The 18598-nt window shown below is 47.2% G+C and overlaps 1 protein-coding gene across 1 annotated transcript; it reads left to right on the top strand.

Annotated features, from left to right (window-relative positions):
• Positions 1–223: 223 nt before the first annotated feature.
• On the top strand, positions 224–18124 carry LOC115322031. The gene is made up of 5 exons (XM_040214614.2): positions 224–367; positions 1371–1543; positions 5375–5445; positions 7677–7874; positions 17847–18124. The coding sequence occupies exons 1-5, from the start codon at positions 224–226 to the stop codon at positions 18122–18124; spliced, it is 864 nt and encodes a 287-aa protein (XP_040070548.2).
• The last annotated feature ends 474 nt before the right edge of the window (positions 18125–18598 follow it).

The following is an 18598-nucleotide window of genomic DNA, read 5'->3' as shown; positions in this document are numbered from 1 at the left end:
GGGGAATGCATTGCCTGACAAAATAAAGAAGAAAACACACCCACCTAATCCAAAAAAAGGAGGGAGAGCGTGAATTTCGTAGCTGCACAAAACTGAATGCTTCTTTTCGCAACAAAAAAAATTAAATAAATTTTGATTCTTCCAAGAATTATCGCAATCGGTGCAACTATATAAAGCGAACACATCTGCCCATATTGCAACTACGTTTGAGAGTTTGCCAATGATGCTCGCCCTGAAACATTTGCTGTTCTGTCTAAGCGTCTTTGCAGCGTACGCCGACGCAGAGTTTCAAAGTTGGGAGAGACCACTGGACAACAATCCTGACCTGAACAGGAAAGACCTTGGACCGATGCAGGATGCATGGAAAGTATGATTTATTTTCACGGGGGATATACATTTTTTTTTTAACAATATCGGTTATCTGCACTGCCATGAAGCCATTGCTGTTTCAGTCCAGATCCTGTTTATATTAGTAAAGAGATGGCTTCCGGACGACCTTACGAATTCATGTACCCGAATAATGCCCCTGCTGAAAGCAAACCCCATTGCGCAGTAAAACGATTGCAGGCAATTGCCTTAAAAGTTTATATCCGGAGACCGTTAGTTACAATTTTTTTTTCACTAACGTTTTGCGCTATTTTTGGGCGAAATCTGAGCCTTCGGAAATGTGTAGTTTTGAATCACTGTAAAAAAAACAAAAAAAAACATCAGCTTCGCTTTATTGGCAGCGGAGTGATATATTGGTTTTTTAGGTGGCACGAATTTCAAAGGAAGAAAACGTGATGACAATAATCCTAAATCAAAAACGAGCTGAATGAAGAATACTGTATGAAGCTAAAACAAAATTGCCATTAACTGAAGGGCGGGTTTGTATCATTGACTGGAAACAGAAAGAGTAACAGAAACTCGGGACGTGGTCCCTCGTCCCGAGTTTGTTTTCTTCTTTCCGCTGCCAGCTAAAATACCGCTGCCATTGTTCTGACTTATTATCAATATTGATTGTTCGTTCGTTTCTTCCAACAATTTTGTTTATTAATGTTACGTTTACAAGCAATCACATTCTTTCTAAGCCTGTATGGTACTTAGTCCCTCATCGGCTATACACTGGCCACTTTTATTCTTCTGGAGAATCAATGTAATGTATTCATTCGTAGAGGACATGGACGAAAGTGGAACCTGCATTCCGACGACGTCGATCACATTTTATTATTAACGCAACGAAATTTGTTTCTAATAGTCTTCTTACGTCTAGCTCAGCTTGGAATAAAACTGTCTTCACATTAAGGCTTAATCAATGCATACGAAGCTAATCAAGAAGACAGCATTTTAATTACGTAAGAAGAATTGCAAAAACATTGATATATTTTCAGACAATCAAGGGTACGGCGAACCAGAGCTATTATCTAATTTATAGTAGCGGATTATGGGCCCGCAGAGAATACGAAGATTTGAGATGTCTCCAAGTGCATTCAAGCGGCCTCAATCACGCATTGAAGAGTGCCGATTACACATTAAAATGGTACGACACAGACTCTCAAGAAATGTAAGCATTTCCCTTGTTTCATAATGTCCTCAACATAAATGGTTTAATAAAATATCCAACCATTTATACATGGCATTTCGGTGTCCACCGAAGTAGTTAGTTGTCTTTTCAAAAACTGATAACTATCCCCCTAGGAATTCTACTGAAGTACGATAGAGTGCTTGAACAAGATTATTCGTTGGTCACTAATTTGGTATATTTACTATTTCGAACTGTATGCTGAGGCTTAATAATAAGGTGCATACAAAAGTACAAAAAGCGTTTGATAATACGATAGGATTAATAATATGGCAAAATAGTGACATCGTCCGAGTTCCGCATTTGCACTTGGGCGGAGCATTAATGGGATTGTTGTTGTAAATACACATGGCAACAATTTATTTCGACAATAATGTACAAGCTGCAAGAACAAGCAAATTCTTATTGTACGTGGCGGGATTAAAGAAACATGTAACAGACGACGATAAGAATCCCTGGAGAAGGGGAACAAGGGGGACAAAGGACAAACACATATCTCGAAAAAATAAATAAAGTGATAAAACCCGTTTGCTCTACTGACGTCTAACTCCTTGTTAGCTCAGTTATTAGAGCGCTCCACTCAAAATCGAGAGGTCACTGGTTCGATACCAGGACAAGGCGGATTTTTTTCGGTAGCGCACCTGTCACCAAGCTGTGTTTTTGGAAATTTGTGCTTTTGCTCTGTCCCCGTTTCACTTCTGCAGGGATTGTTTTTGTCATTCTTGTCCAGCTCGCTTGCACCTTTGCATTAATTACATTTTCACCATATAACAGACATCGCTTTGGACAAAAAAAGGAGGCGTTTCGACAAGCCAAATACTGTATGGAAACTTCGCAAAATGAGCAACTAAAGCTGACAAGATATATGCTCTCACAAAAACTATCTCATAAGATCTTCGGAACATTAGCATCATTTTACATGGTATCTAACAAACAAATAATAGAAAATATGCAGATGAGTGACTCGTGCTGAATCGTTTATTAGTAACCTTATTTCTTCAGCATGTTTTCGATTATTTCTTCCTTAGGGACCATATGGAGATGAAAATGGCATGTGATCTATTCAAACGTAGTTTTTAATTTCCGAAAATGATTTTATTGTGTTTATAATGCTCATAAACAAGAAATCATGCGTGTAAACGTCGCAGGACAAAGAGTGAGAGAACCTCTGGTCTGGAGCACCAGAAGCGCGTGTTACGTGCCAGCAATGTTCGTATCGCGTTCCGCGCGGCGGCATGTGCTTCCAGAACACCTCTGTTTTCCTGCAATAGACCGATCCATAGCCTTCTTTATACTGACAAAGCCTGGCAGATCGCCACGAGACGCGGCCGCCAAAAGTGAAAAGGTGCGGCAGACAAGAGGCATGTAACGGGCGCCCCGCTGCGGCGAGACGCCGAAACACACTTGTCACGAGCGATGCAATGTCCGCTCTCGCTTCTCGCGTTCCTCGGGCTACCGTTTCTTTCTCTCGTTGGGTTTGAAAACCATGTTTCGGGTCCTGGCCGTTGCAAAAGCTGTGCGCTGACTACAGGCTCCCCGGGAAATGCTCTCTGCTACCAGATTCTCGCGCTCCAAATCTGCGACCGGGCACTGTGGGGCACCAGTGTCTCCCTCCCTCGAGGAGGTAATAAGCAAGGCACTTCCTTCCTCACCCGAATGAGTGTGTAAAAGTTGTCTCCGTCATCGAACTGCCAAGCTTTGTTAGTGTATAGGAGGCTATGACCGATCTCACCAGCCAGTTTGACTACGCCACCACCGTCGGATGGCATCGAGGGAACTTTAGTCTTTCAGTACGTGCCTGAACCTGGCTGGAACTCTGCACGTTAAGGCGGCTTCACGCATGCGCCGAATGCCTGGTGAGATGGGTCTGATCCGTTCGGTACGTTCTTAAAACACACTGGAAACGCCAAAAGGACAAGCCGGTGTGGTGCAGTGGTTAGCACACCTGACCGGTAATTATGAGACTACAAGTTCGAATCATGGCGCCATCTGGGATTTTGTCTTTTGAACGGCTACATAGTGATTGTTTCACCAGATCAGTACGGTTCATTTTATCTAAAAATTTCCACATAAGACCTTCGCATGCTCTTCAATAACGTAGTGCATATAGGACACCGATCACTTTATTACAACTGCGCGGTAGGTCTGTATCTTGATGGTGTATCGGCGTATACGACGTGAAAGTTCGTGTGTTCCTCGCGCACCTCGTACGTTTGTTTACCCCCGAAACGGAATCACGTGCTTTTGTTTTTCCCTGTTCTCAACGAACGTCGCCATTTGATTGGCGTGCTCCTCTTTGCGTTTTATTGCGCGAGCGGCGCATTTTGGAACACTTGCCCGCCATACTAAGCTGATAGGTCTGACAAGCGAAATAAAACGCGCCCCCTTTCCCTGAGATATTGCAATACTGCTGCGTAAACGCAAAAAGAAAAAAAGAAAGAAAATGATGTACGTCGGATAATTCGGTGATTTGTAACCGGGTGTGGCAGTTATGGGAGAGATGGTGCCTTGTGATTGGGAGCACACACGTCAATCAAAAGACGGGTTGAGAGTGTAGGGGTACTGCGACCTTCGATTCTTTTAATTTCTTTTAATAATAACTATACTCCGTTTCACCTTATGTTGTACCACAGAGAAGGCTAGAAGCGCGAGCTCATAGTGTTGGGAGCTGCTCTTGACGCACGAGAGCTTGCGCCGCCGAGATGTGCCCCAGAGCAGAGAGCTCGCGTTTGTTGCCCTTACTGCGGTACATCATAAGGTGGAACAAAGTATAGCGCGGAAGCAAATGTAGTTTCATGTTTTTTTATTATATAGGTGACACGGGCTAATTCTGGCGGCTAATTCCCTGAACTCTTTGAAAGCACAAATGTGACCCTATTGATCGGGCCACGAAAGTAAAGAAAAATTAGTTTCATAGGGAATGATAAAAACAGAAATACCCCAAACGGCACACACCGCTCTGCATGAAGAAACCAAAACGGGCCATTTGCGGAAAACAGACATGAATCGCCGGGTCCCACTGGGAGCTGGCTACGATTGACAAAAGCGGGATATTAAAGCGCAAAACGACGAGGAAGGAAATTCGAGGCAGACAAGAAATAGCGCTCTTTCCTCTCTTCCTCGTATTAGTTTCCTCATCGTTTTGCGCTTCAATATCTCAATACGTACAACCAACTAGCCCGCCAGACGATCATAATTACAAAAAATGATATCACGAAATAAACTTCCAATTGGCGAACAGTCCTATTTATACCTTCTTAAATATAACGATTTCGCATATGTGGCACGTTCATAGAAGAGGCATGCGCAGAGGTTTTAGAGCTAAGAATCTCTTGGTTGTAACATAGTTTCCAAGAATAATCTCCGGTCGCTAACTTTCAGGTAACTGTGTCTGTTTTATTTTGGATGGTATTACTCTTTTGTTTTTTTAATACAACATGCCTGTTTTCATAATAAAGACAAATAGCTGTTAACTTTAAAAAAGAAAATGCTAGCTACTCGTTCATACAGATAAGCATTAAATCTATCACAAATTGCTGAAACAATTTCCGCTGCTCTGAAGGTAGGCAAACTGCTAAAGGATAGCTTGACGTCGACTTTCGCATATCCTTCATATTCCTGAATTTTTACTTTTAGATAGACTAAATACACAATATCTAAGTTTTATATTACTATGACTTGTAAAAAATAAGTGAAAGATAATGCATAGGTAATATTTAACCGACCTTATTATTTTCGCGTAAATTTACACCAAGTGTCTTGTATGTAAACAAGATTTCTGCAAATAGTCATTTATCACATCTTGTGCTACAGGAAATCAAAGACACAATATGTTCAAGCTGTAAAACAAAAGGATTATAGCATTGAAAATATTATGCATCTCGGTACGTATCTTGTATTTTTTTGTAGTAATAATTGATTCTAAAATTGCCACCGTATGAATTTTGGCAAGCGCTGTGCGCGAACCAGTTGTTGCCTGGACACGCACCACGGTGCAGCAGCTTTGTGAATTTATTAACCACAGTTTTATTGCCAAGTTGCTAATGGGCCATCCGCTGACTGACAATACTGGTTTTAAATTTTTATGCTCTCTCCATTGATTTAGTTAACCCTTCACATATGTTAAATGCTGCGACAGCGTGCAAGTTTTTGTTTTTAATATTTGCGTAGAGAGTTGGTTTGCGGTGGTTTACTAGAGTGGCATGTTTCCTTAAATAACTTGCGTAGATGCAGAGGGGTTAATACTAGTTGAAATAAACACCACTGAGCTGATTTCAATCCAACTTATGGCGGAACGCATAAACCGGTATAACCTTTCCAGGATACGATGTCGCTGAAAATATGCCAGTCCCTCACACCACTAAGATGTTGCCATTCAAACTATCATTCTGGTTGGACGTGTAACATTTCGTTCCTCATGTGTACGACTAAATTGAAACGATTCAAGATATTTTTTTCATATATACGTTGTTGTTTTTGTTTTCGAAATGTACGCATGTTCAGTTATATACAACCATGAAACTGTTACGCTTTTTTTCTGTGACATTGTACTTCCATATGTTATGAAATTATTGTTGTAGGTTTGATTATACATGTATAGAGAGGCAAGCTAATGTACTTTGGCACTTTTTTCTCGCATCACCCCCAAGTCACTAAATGTTCCCAGATTACCTAAACGTACAAGCATTTTTTTTTATAATAACGTCGTACATAGCGCAGCACTTGAGAGCAATAATATGGTGGATTTCTGCTATTAGAGCATTTCATGTTACCGTCTAGGAGTTTTTGTTCATGGGTGCTTGACGTGCGCGCAGCGGTGCTGGTATTTTTTTAATTACAATTCCTCTCAATCTTTCCAAGCGGTCGTAAGACTTACGTATTGTGCTCGGTTTGTCTCTCCTGCTTTGATACTTCTCCAATTCAAAGCCAAGGCCTAGCGCATGAAGAGTAATTTTGAACAAACACGGGCAAGCTGGCTCTCCACCCTTAATTTGAGACGTACCATTCTTGCTGGAGTGCTTGTTCAGCGAGAGCACGTTTCGGAACCGCGACCTCGTGTTACCCTGTAAGTTTAAGTGTGAGCGGATAATAGATTACTGTTTATCTCTTAAATTCTTCTTGTAATTATTTCGATTCCTACGTAGTTTTCGTATATAGGGTATGGGGAACAGAAAGCATATATATATTAAAACCTGGAGTAAGAAGCTATTAGAAATTTGTAGTAGACACAAGAAAAACGAGTGGTAGTTGCTTGCAATGGTATCAACTTCCCTTGCCGGGGTATGAGGAAAATGCCCAAACAAGAAGTTGCGCCAATCAAGGCTGACAGACAGCTGCGCACGTATCCTGCATAGAAAACATTTTCCTTTTATTGTTATTCAAGGCGTGCACGCGAAAGATTTGCGCCACCAACTTCCACGAACCAGGAAGCTCAATGGCGTCTTCATTTGGGTATATTGTGGGCATTCGACGGCCTTAGTCTAAAGGCTCTGTTATACCTCAGCGTTGAGCGAAGCGAACGCAGCGTAGCGCAAAATGCGTTCGTTTCATTGGACGGCGTGCAGGAACTCGATATCTGCGACCAATCAATGTCTTTGTACGCTGCGCTTCACCGGGCTTGCTACACAACGTCGGAGTATAACAGGGCCTGAAATGATCAGCGCAATACACTATTTTCAAAAGTTCACCACAGCAGCATTGGCCGCCGCCATTTTTTAGGCACAAGCGTGGGATTTAACCCGCGTCCTCGCGGAACGCTGACGAAGCACTCGTCTTTATTATGAGCTCCCAGCACGTGCTCAAAAAACGGCGTACTCCTATAGTTGACCCAGCAGCTATAAGTGTGTAAACTTTTAAAAGGAATACATCATCCTTGGGTGCATACTCATTTTCTTTCTTCTTTACTTGTTTTGTCTAATTGCTGACACCGTTTATCGTTAAGTGCAATTTTCGTTGTTTGGGACATTTATTTTCTCACTTTCCACTGTTACCTTGGGCGTTAATGCCACACGCCAGGTTCTGTCTAGAACCCGATCCGTGCGCACGGTGCCGAGCTCACAATGTACCACTTAATTCAACAACAAAAAATACATTTCTCTAATCTTTTTCTCCCAAGGCCAGTCTCAGCGTAAAGACACATCACCAAATGGAACCTGCTATTATCTCGATTTCAACTTACGCTGTGACAGCTGCATCGTATATCACCCGGAATGTTGGCGAAAACCCTTAATTGAATATTACGAAAAATACGTGTTATTTGAGAATCCCTTTTGTTATATATTGAGATCACTACGAGATGATGTACGCCATGAATGTGAGTATAATGAAATTATGTCATATACCACGGCAATTTATATAAAAAAACACGCTTTCAAGTCGCAAAAAGAAAGCCATTTAATTTGTTAAATGAATTGGCTACAATCCGCACTGTGAAGCTGCTTGGACAGCGAAGCTGTGGTATCACCTGCCAAGATTGCCCACTGCACTATACACCAACTCATGTTTACAAACGAACCGGAGTGCCCCTAGCGGACGCCACCGGCGCCGCGCATGCGCGATGGGGGTGTGGGCAAGAAACTCGCCGTCGCCCATAAACAAACCATTGGAATGCAATGTTGTCGGCGTCGGTGTGAGTCGCCTTGCCCTTTTTGGCGTTCGAATTGTTGATTTTACGTATTCCTGGCAATGTCTGACTACTTAAGCCGCCTCAGCGAAATTGTCGAGGCTCGTTACACCGCAAAACTTCGCGTGAATGATGTGACACACGGCGATTCATTCTGCGTGGACGCCGCAGAATGCACGCTAAAGCCTAATTCGCATGATGAGATTTCGCTCCAAATTTTCAGTCGCGATGTTGCTCGGGCTGCAAAAGCATGAACCGTAGTTGAGATGGTCGACGTCGATACTGAAAATGGCAAGCAGAATCAGAGCTTGTGAATCAGGCATAACAAGTCGGTAACAATGGTCAACATCTTGTATCAACTGTTTACATCGAGCATCTTACCAGCCTTCAAACTTAAGTCTTTTGAGGACTGCACTTACTTATAATCGCAAGTGCCAGGCAAACATTCGTCTAAAAGAGCAGACGACAAGCAGAAACGTTTGAAAGAGCAGACGACAGTTCGAACGATCAGGCGGCCGTTTGAACTTTAAGACGCACTGGACGTAGTCCGCAGGTGGTTCGTTAAGCTTGGCGGTTTTCCCGCGTTCATGTTGGAACAAAACAAATAAATCTGATGACTAGAAGTATCCTTGAATTCAACCCAAAGTGCTTCCCGCCCAAGCAATCGTGGTTTGACGACATCTGGTTTTCCCTCTTCACGGCACATATCCACGTTGTCGGACGAACCGAGCACATGAAAACTGCCTTTTCGCTGCTACAGACACCGGCTTCGTTCCATGGGATAGTTCGTGCTTTCGCAATAAAAAGTAAATGCACTGTACCAAAACTTTTTTTACATGAAAGGCTAGTGCCGTCACTCCCCAAGTCGCAAGCTGCCGTCGCCTCACTGAGCGCTACGTGCTTCGCATTGTTATCAGGAGAGCCTTATTATTAATTATGTGGTTCGGATGCTTGTTTTCTGCTTTTCCTTTATTGAAAGGAATCATATGCTCTATGTTCTATGCGTGATATGCACTTTTCGCTTGAATGGCTGAAAATTTTTGTTTTGTTTTTTTGTTTTTTTGTGAAAACGACGACACAAAGAAGTTCCAGAAATCCGATTTCTGAGCCAAATACATCTTGGCAGTAATAGACCACTTTTAAAAGTCACGTGCCGATTATTAGAGGGTCGGAGCCACTGCACAATGGCGGAGCGACTGCATCGAGGAACGTGCAGGTCATTCCATAAGATAATATTAATAATAATAATAATAATAATAGCCTTTTATTTCTTTGAAAAGGCTTAGTGAGCGTCGAAGCGCTGCCAACACTACGAGCCGACGAGCCAATGAAACCGCGTCGAAATTGCAACGTCACTGCGATTATCACCTTTTTTAGTGGGTGGCGTTTTCCAGTGTGCCGTGATGTTGAGGTTTTAGTCCGCCATTCTGTAGGGATGTCACAGCTGCCAACAGAGTGCCGTTTTTGAAAGGGGTCTAGCTATAATGGAAGATATTGTCACGGGTGGTGACCAAAAAAATAGGAAATAAACATGAAGAAATAAACGTTTAATGTGGCGAACTTGTGCCAAAAAAAAAAAAATGAAAGGGGTACAACGATAATAACAGAGCGTCGCAGGCGTCGAAGTCGGCGGAGCAGCACAGTCGAACGCTGGGGCGAAACTGACTCCGCTCGCCTTGCGGAATCCCTTATGTACCCTCGTGGGTTTCTGGATCGTTCGGCGTAGAAGGTTCGGTGTGTAGAACATTCTAACCTCGAATCAGCAAGACGGTTCTCGAATTCGCTATACTTCGTTTCAGCTTCGGTCCGAGCGCGGCCGATGTTATGAGCCGAAGGGCCAATCAAACACCGATAAAGGCACAACGTCATGGCGTGCTCTCTGCAGTTGATAGGAGCCGCTATTCGCCGTCTCTCTGTGCGTGCTCCTCCGCCAGCTAGTCCTATCAAGCGCAGAGAGCACGCCACGAAGCTGCGCTTTTTGCGGTGTATGATTGGTCCTTTGGCTCATAACATCGGCCGCGCTCGGACCGAAGCTGAAACGAAGTATAGAACATCAAATTACACTGTCAACAAAAATGTGTAGTCGCGCCAGGAATCGAACCCTGGCCTTCTGCGTGGGAGGCAAGCGCGATAACCGTTAGGCCACGCGCGCGCTGCCTACTTGTCCAGCTGCGCGCGCGGCATTACACCCCCCTTTAAAAAGTGCATCGTCCCGATGCAACCCAAAACAAAACAAAGCACATAAAAAGAACGGCAAACTAAAGAGTCACTTGAAACACATAAGATCCACAGTCCTATCGAGCGTAGTACGGCTTCAGGCGCACGACGTGGACGACTTCAGGTCGTGGTAAGCGGCGTGATGATGTTCTTGTTCCGTCGGGCATCACCTCGTAGTTCAGCTCGCCGAGGCGACGAAGTACCTTGTATGGTCCAAAGTACCGTTTCAGCAGTTTCTCACTGAGGCCGCGGCGACGGATGGGTGTCCACACCCACACCCTGTCTCCGGGCTGGAAGTGAACGTCCCTGCGACGAAGGTTGTAGCGGCCCGCGTCGACGCGTTGCTGGTCTTGAATCATGAGTCGGGCGAGCTGGCGGACTTCTTCGGCGCGTTGAGCAACCGCCTGGGCGTCGTCGCTCTCATTGTCAGATGGCTCATGGGGCAGCATTGCGTCCAGCATGGTCGTTACCTTCCGACCATGTACCAGCTGGAAAGGGGTGAATGCAGTGGTCTCCTGAACCGCCGTATTGTAGGCGAACGTGACGTAGGGCAACACCTCGTCCCACGTCTTGTGCTCTAAGTCGACGTACATAGAGATCATATCGGCGATTGTCTTGTTGAGTCGCTCGGTCAGCCCGTTGGTTTGCGGGTGGTATGCAGTGGTTCGACGATGACCGGTGCCACTGAGACGAAGGACCTCTTGCGTCAGCTGGGCCATGAACGAAGATCCGCGATCTGTAATCAGAACTTCGGGAGCGCCGTGCCGGAGGACGATGGACTCGATGAAAAACTTGGCGACTTCCACAGCAGTCCCTGAAGGAAGAGCTTTCGTTTCGGCGTACCGCGTGAGATAATCTGTGGCGACGATGATCCAGCGGTTCCCCGACGTCGAAGGCGGAAAAGGACCAAGTAGATCCATTCCGATCTGCTGGAAGGGTGTAGTTGGAGGAGAAATGGGCTGCAGAAGTCCGGCCGGCCTCGTCGACGGTTTCTTGCGTCGCTGGCACTCGTGGCATGATCGTGTGTATAGGTGGACGGTCTTGGGGAGCTTCGGCCAGTAATACTTTTCACGAATACGGGCCAGTGTCCGGCTGTAACCAAGGTGTCCGGATGTCGGGTCGTCGTAGCAGGCTTGGAAGATCTCCTCTCGAAGGTCACTTGGGATTACCAGCAACCACGGTGTGTTGTTGTTGCCGAAGTTCTCTTTGTAGAGTACACCTTGTCGAATGGCGAAGGTCGGCAGCACTCGTGAGAAGACACGTGGCACGGCACTCCCGCCCCCTTCTATGTGCTCGATTAATGCGCGCAGCTCAGGATCGTCCCGTTGACGTCGTGCCATATCGTCGGTGTTCACTGCTCCTAGGAAGCACTCGTCGTCATTGTCGTCGCTGCAGCCGGAAGGGGTTTTGACGGGGGCTCTGGACAGGCAGTCGGCGTCGCTGTGCTTGCGGCCTGACTTATAGACCACTGTCATGTTGAACTCTTGTAGTCGAAGACTCCATCGAGCGAGGCGTCCTGACGGGTCCTTCAGCTTCGCAAGCCAGCAGAGCGAGTGGTGGTCCGTGACTACACGGAACGGGCTCCCGTACAAGTACGGACGAAACTTCGTTATTGCCCAGACGACCGCAAGGCATTCTTTCTCAGTTGTGGAGTAATTTTTCTCCGCCTTGGACAATGTCCGACTTGCGTAGGCGATGACTCGCTCGATGCCTTCTTGCACTTGGACTAGTACTGCGCCCAGTCCCGCGTTACTTCCGTCCGTGTGAATTTCTGTTTCCGCATCCTGGTCGAAATGTCCAAGCATAGGAGGAGTCTGGAGTCGTCGTTTCAGTTCGTCGAATGCCTGCTGTTGCTCCTCGGCCCATTCGAACTTCTCGGCGTCCTTCGTGAGATTCGTAAGTGGTGCGGAAATCCTTGCGAAATCCCGAACGAAGCGTCGATAATAGGCACAAAGTCCAAGGAATCTTCGCACGGCCTTCTTATCTGTCGGCGCTGGAAATGCCGCGACGGCGCGAGTCTTCTCGGGGTCTCGGCGGACGCCTTCGTTACTAACCACGTGGCCAAGGAACTTCAGTTCGTCATAGGCGAACCGGCACTTTGACGGCTTAAGTGTGAGTCCGGCGGTCTGAATGGCTTGAAGAACAGCTCGGAGTCGTCTCAAGTGCTCGTCGAAGTCAGCTGAAAATACTACGACGTCGTCAAGGTAGACGAGACAACTCTGCCACTTCAGCCCTGCCAGTACGGTGTCCATGACACGCTGGAAAGTTGCTGGCGCCGTGCATAGTCCGAAGGGCATCACCTCGAACTCGTACAGTCCATCCGGCGTGACGAAGGCTGTCTTCTCTCGGTCCCGTTCGTCGACCTCGATTTGCCAGTAGCCGCTCTTCAGGTCCATCGATGAAAAGTATCGAGAGTGGCGCAGCCGGTCTAGAGTGTCGTCGATGCGGGGGAGTGGGTAGACGTCTTTCTTCGTAACCGTGTTGAGCTGCCGGTAGTCCACGCAGAACCGAAGAGTTCCGTCCTTCTTCTTAACCAGCACGACTGGAGAGGCCCATGGACTGCTTGAAGGTTGGATTATGTCGCCATTCAGCATCTCTTGAACTTGCTGATGGATCACCTCCCTTTCCTTAGCGGGGACTCTGTACGGCGATCGATGCACAGGGCGCGCGTCGTCCTCGGTAACGATGCGGTGCTTGGCAACCGCGGTCTGGCGCACCTTCGACGACGTCGCAAAGCAGTCGCGGTATTCGGCGAGGAGGTTAACCAGCTGACGTCGTTTAGGGTCCGGAAGCTTAGGGTCAATGTAGAGCTGCGCTGGCGACGTACGGTCTTGCTGGGGCGGCGAGGACTCGTCAGTAATCGCGGTGATTTCGGCGGGGTTTCGGAGTTTCTCGACGTGGCCCACGGCTGCACCTTTCGTGAGGTGTTGCGTTTCGTTTCGGAAGTTCGTCACGAGGGCCACAGTCCGCCCATCCTGAAGTTCAGCTACTCCCCTTGCGACGCCTATGCCTCTTCCCAGGAGCAATTGGAGGCTTCCCTCGAGAAGAACTTCGCCACAGGAATCTTCATTGATCCCGACAAGTACGAAAACACTCGACCGCGGTGGTAGGTTTACGTGGTTTGCGAGGACTCGGACCGTGGGTGACGTCGCTTGGGGTTCCTCCGCTGGTGGAGCAGGTTTTCGTAGCGTCAGCCGGTTTGTTCCGAGGTCGATGACGGCGCCATACTCGCAGAGGAAGTCCATTCCGAGGATAACGTCCCTCGAACAGTCTTACAGAACGACGAACTTGACAGGGCACGTTTCACCGTGGATCTCGACGCGAGCAGTGCATCTCCCGACTGCTGTGATGAGATGTCCTCCGGCGGTTCGTATTTGGGGTCCTTCCCACGGCGTCATGACTTTCCGAAGGCGGCGGGAGAGCCTCCCACTCAAGACTGAGTAGTCTGCTCCGGTGTCCACGAGTGCCGATGCGTCGTGGCCGTCGATGGCGATGTTTAGGTTGTTGGACACCGTTGCAGGGGCGTCGTAGCGATGCGTGGCGTCGGGAGAGTGGGAGCGCTCCGGCGTTCTTGGAGGCTCTTTACTCGGGTCGTCTTCGGCAACGGCACCTCCAGGCGTTGCCGCACTTAGTTTTCCCGACGAGATAGGGGGGACAGGCTGTCACGGCGCGACCAACGGAAAGGCGACGTGGAACGTCGGGGGGATGGAGAACGGGTCCTCGTGGTGCGGTGGGCGCTGGTGACGGAGGGCGACGGAGGAATTCCTCGATGTCCCTTGGTCGTTCTCCAAAACGAGGTCGACGGTCGTTTGGAGCGAATCCTCGCAGGCCGAGCTGGCGGTAGGGGCACCTCCGGTAAACGTGGTCAGCCTCCCCGCAGTGGAAGCACAACGGGCGTCCGTCATCCGTGCGCCACACGTCGGTCTTCCGAAGTCCACGCTGCTCTTGGCGCGGCCCGTACTGCGGCGAAGAGACTTCTCGTTGGGGTGCAGATGGGTACTGCCGAGCAATAGGAGGCTGCGAACGACGAACAACGGCAGCATAGGTCACAGCTGGTGGTTCCGGTGCGGCGTCGGCGAGAACGTCTGGGTGGAGCGCTTGCTGGACCTCTTCTCGAACAATGTTGGCGATCGAGAGTGAAGCTGGACGTTCGGTGGCAGGTATCAGCTTCTTCAGTTTTTCACGGACGATGTCCCGGACTATTTCTCGGATCCCTGGAATATTGGGGCTGAGGGCGCACCTTGACAGCGTGGGTGCAGCGACGGCAGGGGCTCGATGAAAGTGAGCGGCTCGTGCTTGCAGGGCCCGTTCAATGTTGGTCGCCTCTGTTACAAACGTCTCGACGGTGGTCGGCGGGTTGCGGACGAGGCCTCCGAAGATGTCATCTCGTACGCCTCGCATCAGGATCCGCAACTTCTTTTCGTCGGTGGCTTCAGGGTCGGCGCGAGTGACCAGGCGCAGGACATCCTCGACGAAACTGGTGATGGTCTCGTTTGCGCCCTGGGTTCTCATTCGAAGAAGGTCTTCGGCCCTCTCCCGTCGATGCTGGCTAGTGAAAGTTCGCCTCAACTCATTCTTGCAGGCGGTCCACGAGATCAATGATGTCTCCCGATTCTCGAACCAGTGCCTGGCCGTTCCTTCGAGCTCGAAGTAAAGGTTCTGCAGGCGCTGGTCCTCCGTCCATCGGTTGTGCTGAGCCACCCGCTCGTATTGTTGAAGCCAGTCCTCGACGTCTTCGTGGGCGTCCCCGTGGAATGGCGTCGGAGTCCGGGGTGCGACTGGTAGGTAGATGAAGGCAGGAGCGGCCGGGGTCTGTGACTGCTGGTCGTCCATCGTCGGTTTCGTTGGCTGCTTGGTCCTGGGTGGCAGAAGTCCGTATTCCGGGTGTAGACCTTGGGTGCGGCGACTGGTCCGAGTTTCAGGTTCCGCGTCGGGTGGTCTTCTCACCGGGCTCGGAATGGGGCTTGCACTGCGGGCCCTGGGAGGGGAACGCTGCGCGGGCATGCGCTACCCCGCACCTCCACCAAAATGTCATGGGTGGTGACAAAAAAAAAAAAAAGGAAATAAACAGGAAGAAATAAACGTTTAATGTGGCGAACTTATGCCAAAAAAATGAAAGGGGTACAACGATAATAACAGAGCGTCGCAGGCGTCGAAGTCGGCGGAGCAGCACAGTCGAACGCTGGGGCGAAACTGACTCCGCTCGCCTTGCGGAATCCCTATGTACCCTCGTGGGTTTCTGGATCATTCGGCGTAGAAGGTTCGGTGTGTAGAACATTCTAACCTCGAATCAGCAAGACGGTTCTCGAATTCACTAGAACATCAAATTACACTGTCAACAAAAATGTGTAGTCGCGCCAGGAATCGAACCCTGGCCTTCTGCGTGGGAGGCAAGCGCGATAACCGTTAGGCCACGCGCGCGCTGCCTACTTGTCCAGCTGCGCGCGCGGCAATATTCAACACCTTGGTTTAAAACAGCACGACAAAACAAGGAAAAAGTAAAGACGAGACCGACTACAGCACTGTCGTCTTTCTCGTCTTTACTTTGTCCTTGTATTGTCGCGCCGCTTTAAACCAAAATGCTCCATTAACCGACTAGCCCAAACATACATTTCAGCCGAGATATTCAAAGTCGTTCCACCCTTAATACCAACTCAAACATCTTTCGAGTCACGTGGCGTCCAGGAACCGACAACTAAGCGTTCAATGAGTGCAAAAATGTGCCAAAGGTCGGGAGAATTCATCGAAGCAAAGGGCGAAAAGTGCAGAAAGTTTACTCCGACTTAACACAACAAAGGTATAAAAAAATAGACGTTTCGCTATCTATGCATGTGGCATCTTCAGAATGAACTGACACGAAAGAGGCGAGAGCCCTCTTATACAGAAGCGAAAGGCCAATAGACTTTCCAGCACTTATCACGCCGACTATAAAGGCCGTGTCATTAGGATGTGGACGCGTACGCGACGTCTGATATTCCGCAGAAGAAAGCAACTGCGCGTGCTCAGAATGCGTTCCACAACTTGGGATGGCAGCGCGCAGAGGGTGATTATTGGAAGGATCTATACACATTTGCAAGTACGAGGTCTGGGCGCCGCCATCTTGCTGCTGGCGCGGGTAAATCGTGTGATAGTCAAGCATTGCTGAGGCGTACCCGCAGTTCCCAGACCGGCGCCAAAACAAAGCGTTTTCAATCCACGGTGATCAGAGTAGCTCTTGAAGTGCGGCTGCTTGAAAACGTATTTAGGATGCGCCGCTGTCGGGGAGGCAGGCAGGTTTGCACAGTACCGCGATGCTCGCCCTATGCAGATACTTTTATACTCACACCGGAACCTAGAGCAGCCCTTGTGAGATCAACGGATCGTAAATATTGTCAAGCATTCCGAAAGGTCAAAGTAAAGAGTAAAAAAGGGCCGGAAACTGAAATCGCATAGATACAAAGACAGTGCCCACTCAGCCACGAACCTGGCAAAGAATTTCAGTTCTTACGCTTGTGTAGCTGCCATGTTCATATTGTTTTTTGTTTGGCCCGACTAAAGTAGAAAAATATATTAAAGTCATATATGAAGTACGTAATCAAGGTATTATTTCGGAAAACACTACAGGTTTTGAAATATGTATACATAAATTTCCTGGTACGAATTTTATGGGCCATGAAGCTTGGAGATCTGAATTCGGTGCCACCCGGCTACAGCTAATATTCGAAGCTTCTGTTAAGAAAGCCTGGTATGAAAAATAAGACAGCCGATTGGCATAATGTAGTGCAGCGCCACTAATACAAGGATAGAAACAGTTTTCGTAGCTGAAACCAGGGGTCCATTCGTTTGATCTTAGTATTCTATTTCTACTTAGACAAAAAGCCAAGGATAAAATATTAGGCTTCGGATTTTCTGATATTAAGACCAGCTCATTATCTTCACTCAACTTGTAGAAACCTATTAAAGTGACGAAAATAAAACTCGTTATTGCATGTAGATCGGGGGAACAGTCGGCAGCCATCGTGCTCAATTTTTGTTTTGATTATAATAATCAGTCCCATATCGAAAGTCTGCTTAATGAACTCTATCGGATTATAAACACCGCGACACCGATGATATAGGGTTGCATTACAGATCGCAAAAGCTCGCAGGAAAATCTACACTGGTTAACATAAATGTTAAACTCGCAAAAAAATTCAATTGAAGTGCTCAGTGCCATACGTTTAAAAGCATTTCTAAACGATTACATTGTGATTGTGAAAATTCAATCACATTTTTATTTTGTTCCTGTGAAAGTTCCAAAGGTGTTCCTTCGTTCTTTCTTAATTTAAGATGCTCAAGTTGGGCGAACTTGTAATTATATTTTTGCCTTTAAAAAGCTTGTTTTTTAATTTGTTTTTATTATAAGCGAACTTTTATATACTAAAGTTCCCTTTGTGTTAAAATATCGCTTTGGTCTTTCTTTTTCAGCTTGTGAATTCTGGCTAAGGGAAGATTGGGTAAAGAAAAATGTGTCGATTCCCAAAGTACAGAACGAAGAATGTGAGAAAAACGAGGAGGAGTCTGGGAATCCGCATAAGACAACGTATTTGTACGATTCCTTATTTAAGCAACTTCCATCCAGCTGCCGATACGCATTTCTTCTTAACTGCGGATATCCGACTTCCCGGATTTATGACAAGGAAGACTGCGACAAGATGAATGAAAAAGTAAATGCTGCATCAGGGGACACAAAAGGAAGTGACTAACAGAATGATGTCAGCAAATGCGCTTCCCGGGTCTGTATCGGACCTCGCGCTCCAACCATCAACCACGTGTTTTTCGAGGTAGTCTTTGGTCGCTTTGTGAACATGAACCGGTGCAGTATCTAAGGGAGCCATGTAAACAATGTAAAAGGTATTTGACAAGAGCAGGAAGCAGCGCGACACTTTGCGTTTGATATCTCGAGAAGAAATATCACTGTCTGCATGGTGGAAAACAAGAACTAATGATAAAAAAGCATACTTTAGCACTGAGTATCTTTGAAACAATAAAAAATGTGTGAAAATCTTGAAGCATTTTCTTAATTACAATTTCTGACTCGAAAAGAGTTGCTGTGATTAAAGTAAGGGGGGCTGCGTTTCTGCGGCGCTTGACGGCAGACTACGTCCAAACGTCGAATTGCAACAGCATTACTTGTCGTCTAAGAAGGCTACATGCCACTGATTAAGTTACCACAAAAC

The sequence above is a fragment of the Ixodes scapularis genome, unplaced genomic scaffold, assembly GCF_016920785.2.
Source record: "Ixodes scapularis isolate PalLabHiFi unplaced genomic scaffold, ASM1692078v2 PGA_scaffold5__190_contigs__length_132052651, whole genome shotgun sequence".
Taxonomy (NCBI): domain Eukaryota; kingdom Metazoa; phylum Arthropoda; class Arachnida; order Ixodida; family Ixodidae; genus Ixodes; species Ixodes scapularis.
This window is presented reverse-complemented; position numbering and strand designations above follow the sequence as displayed.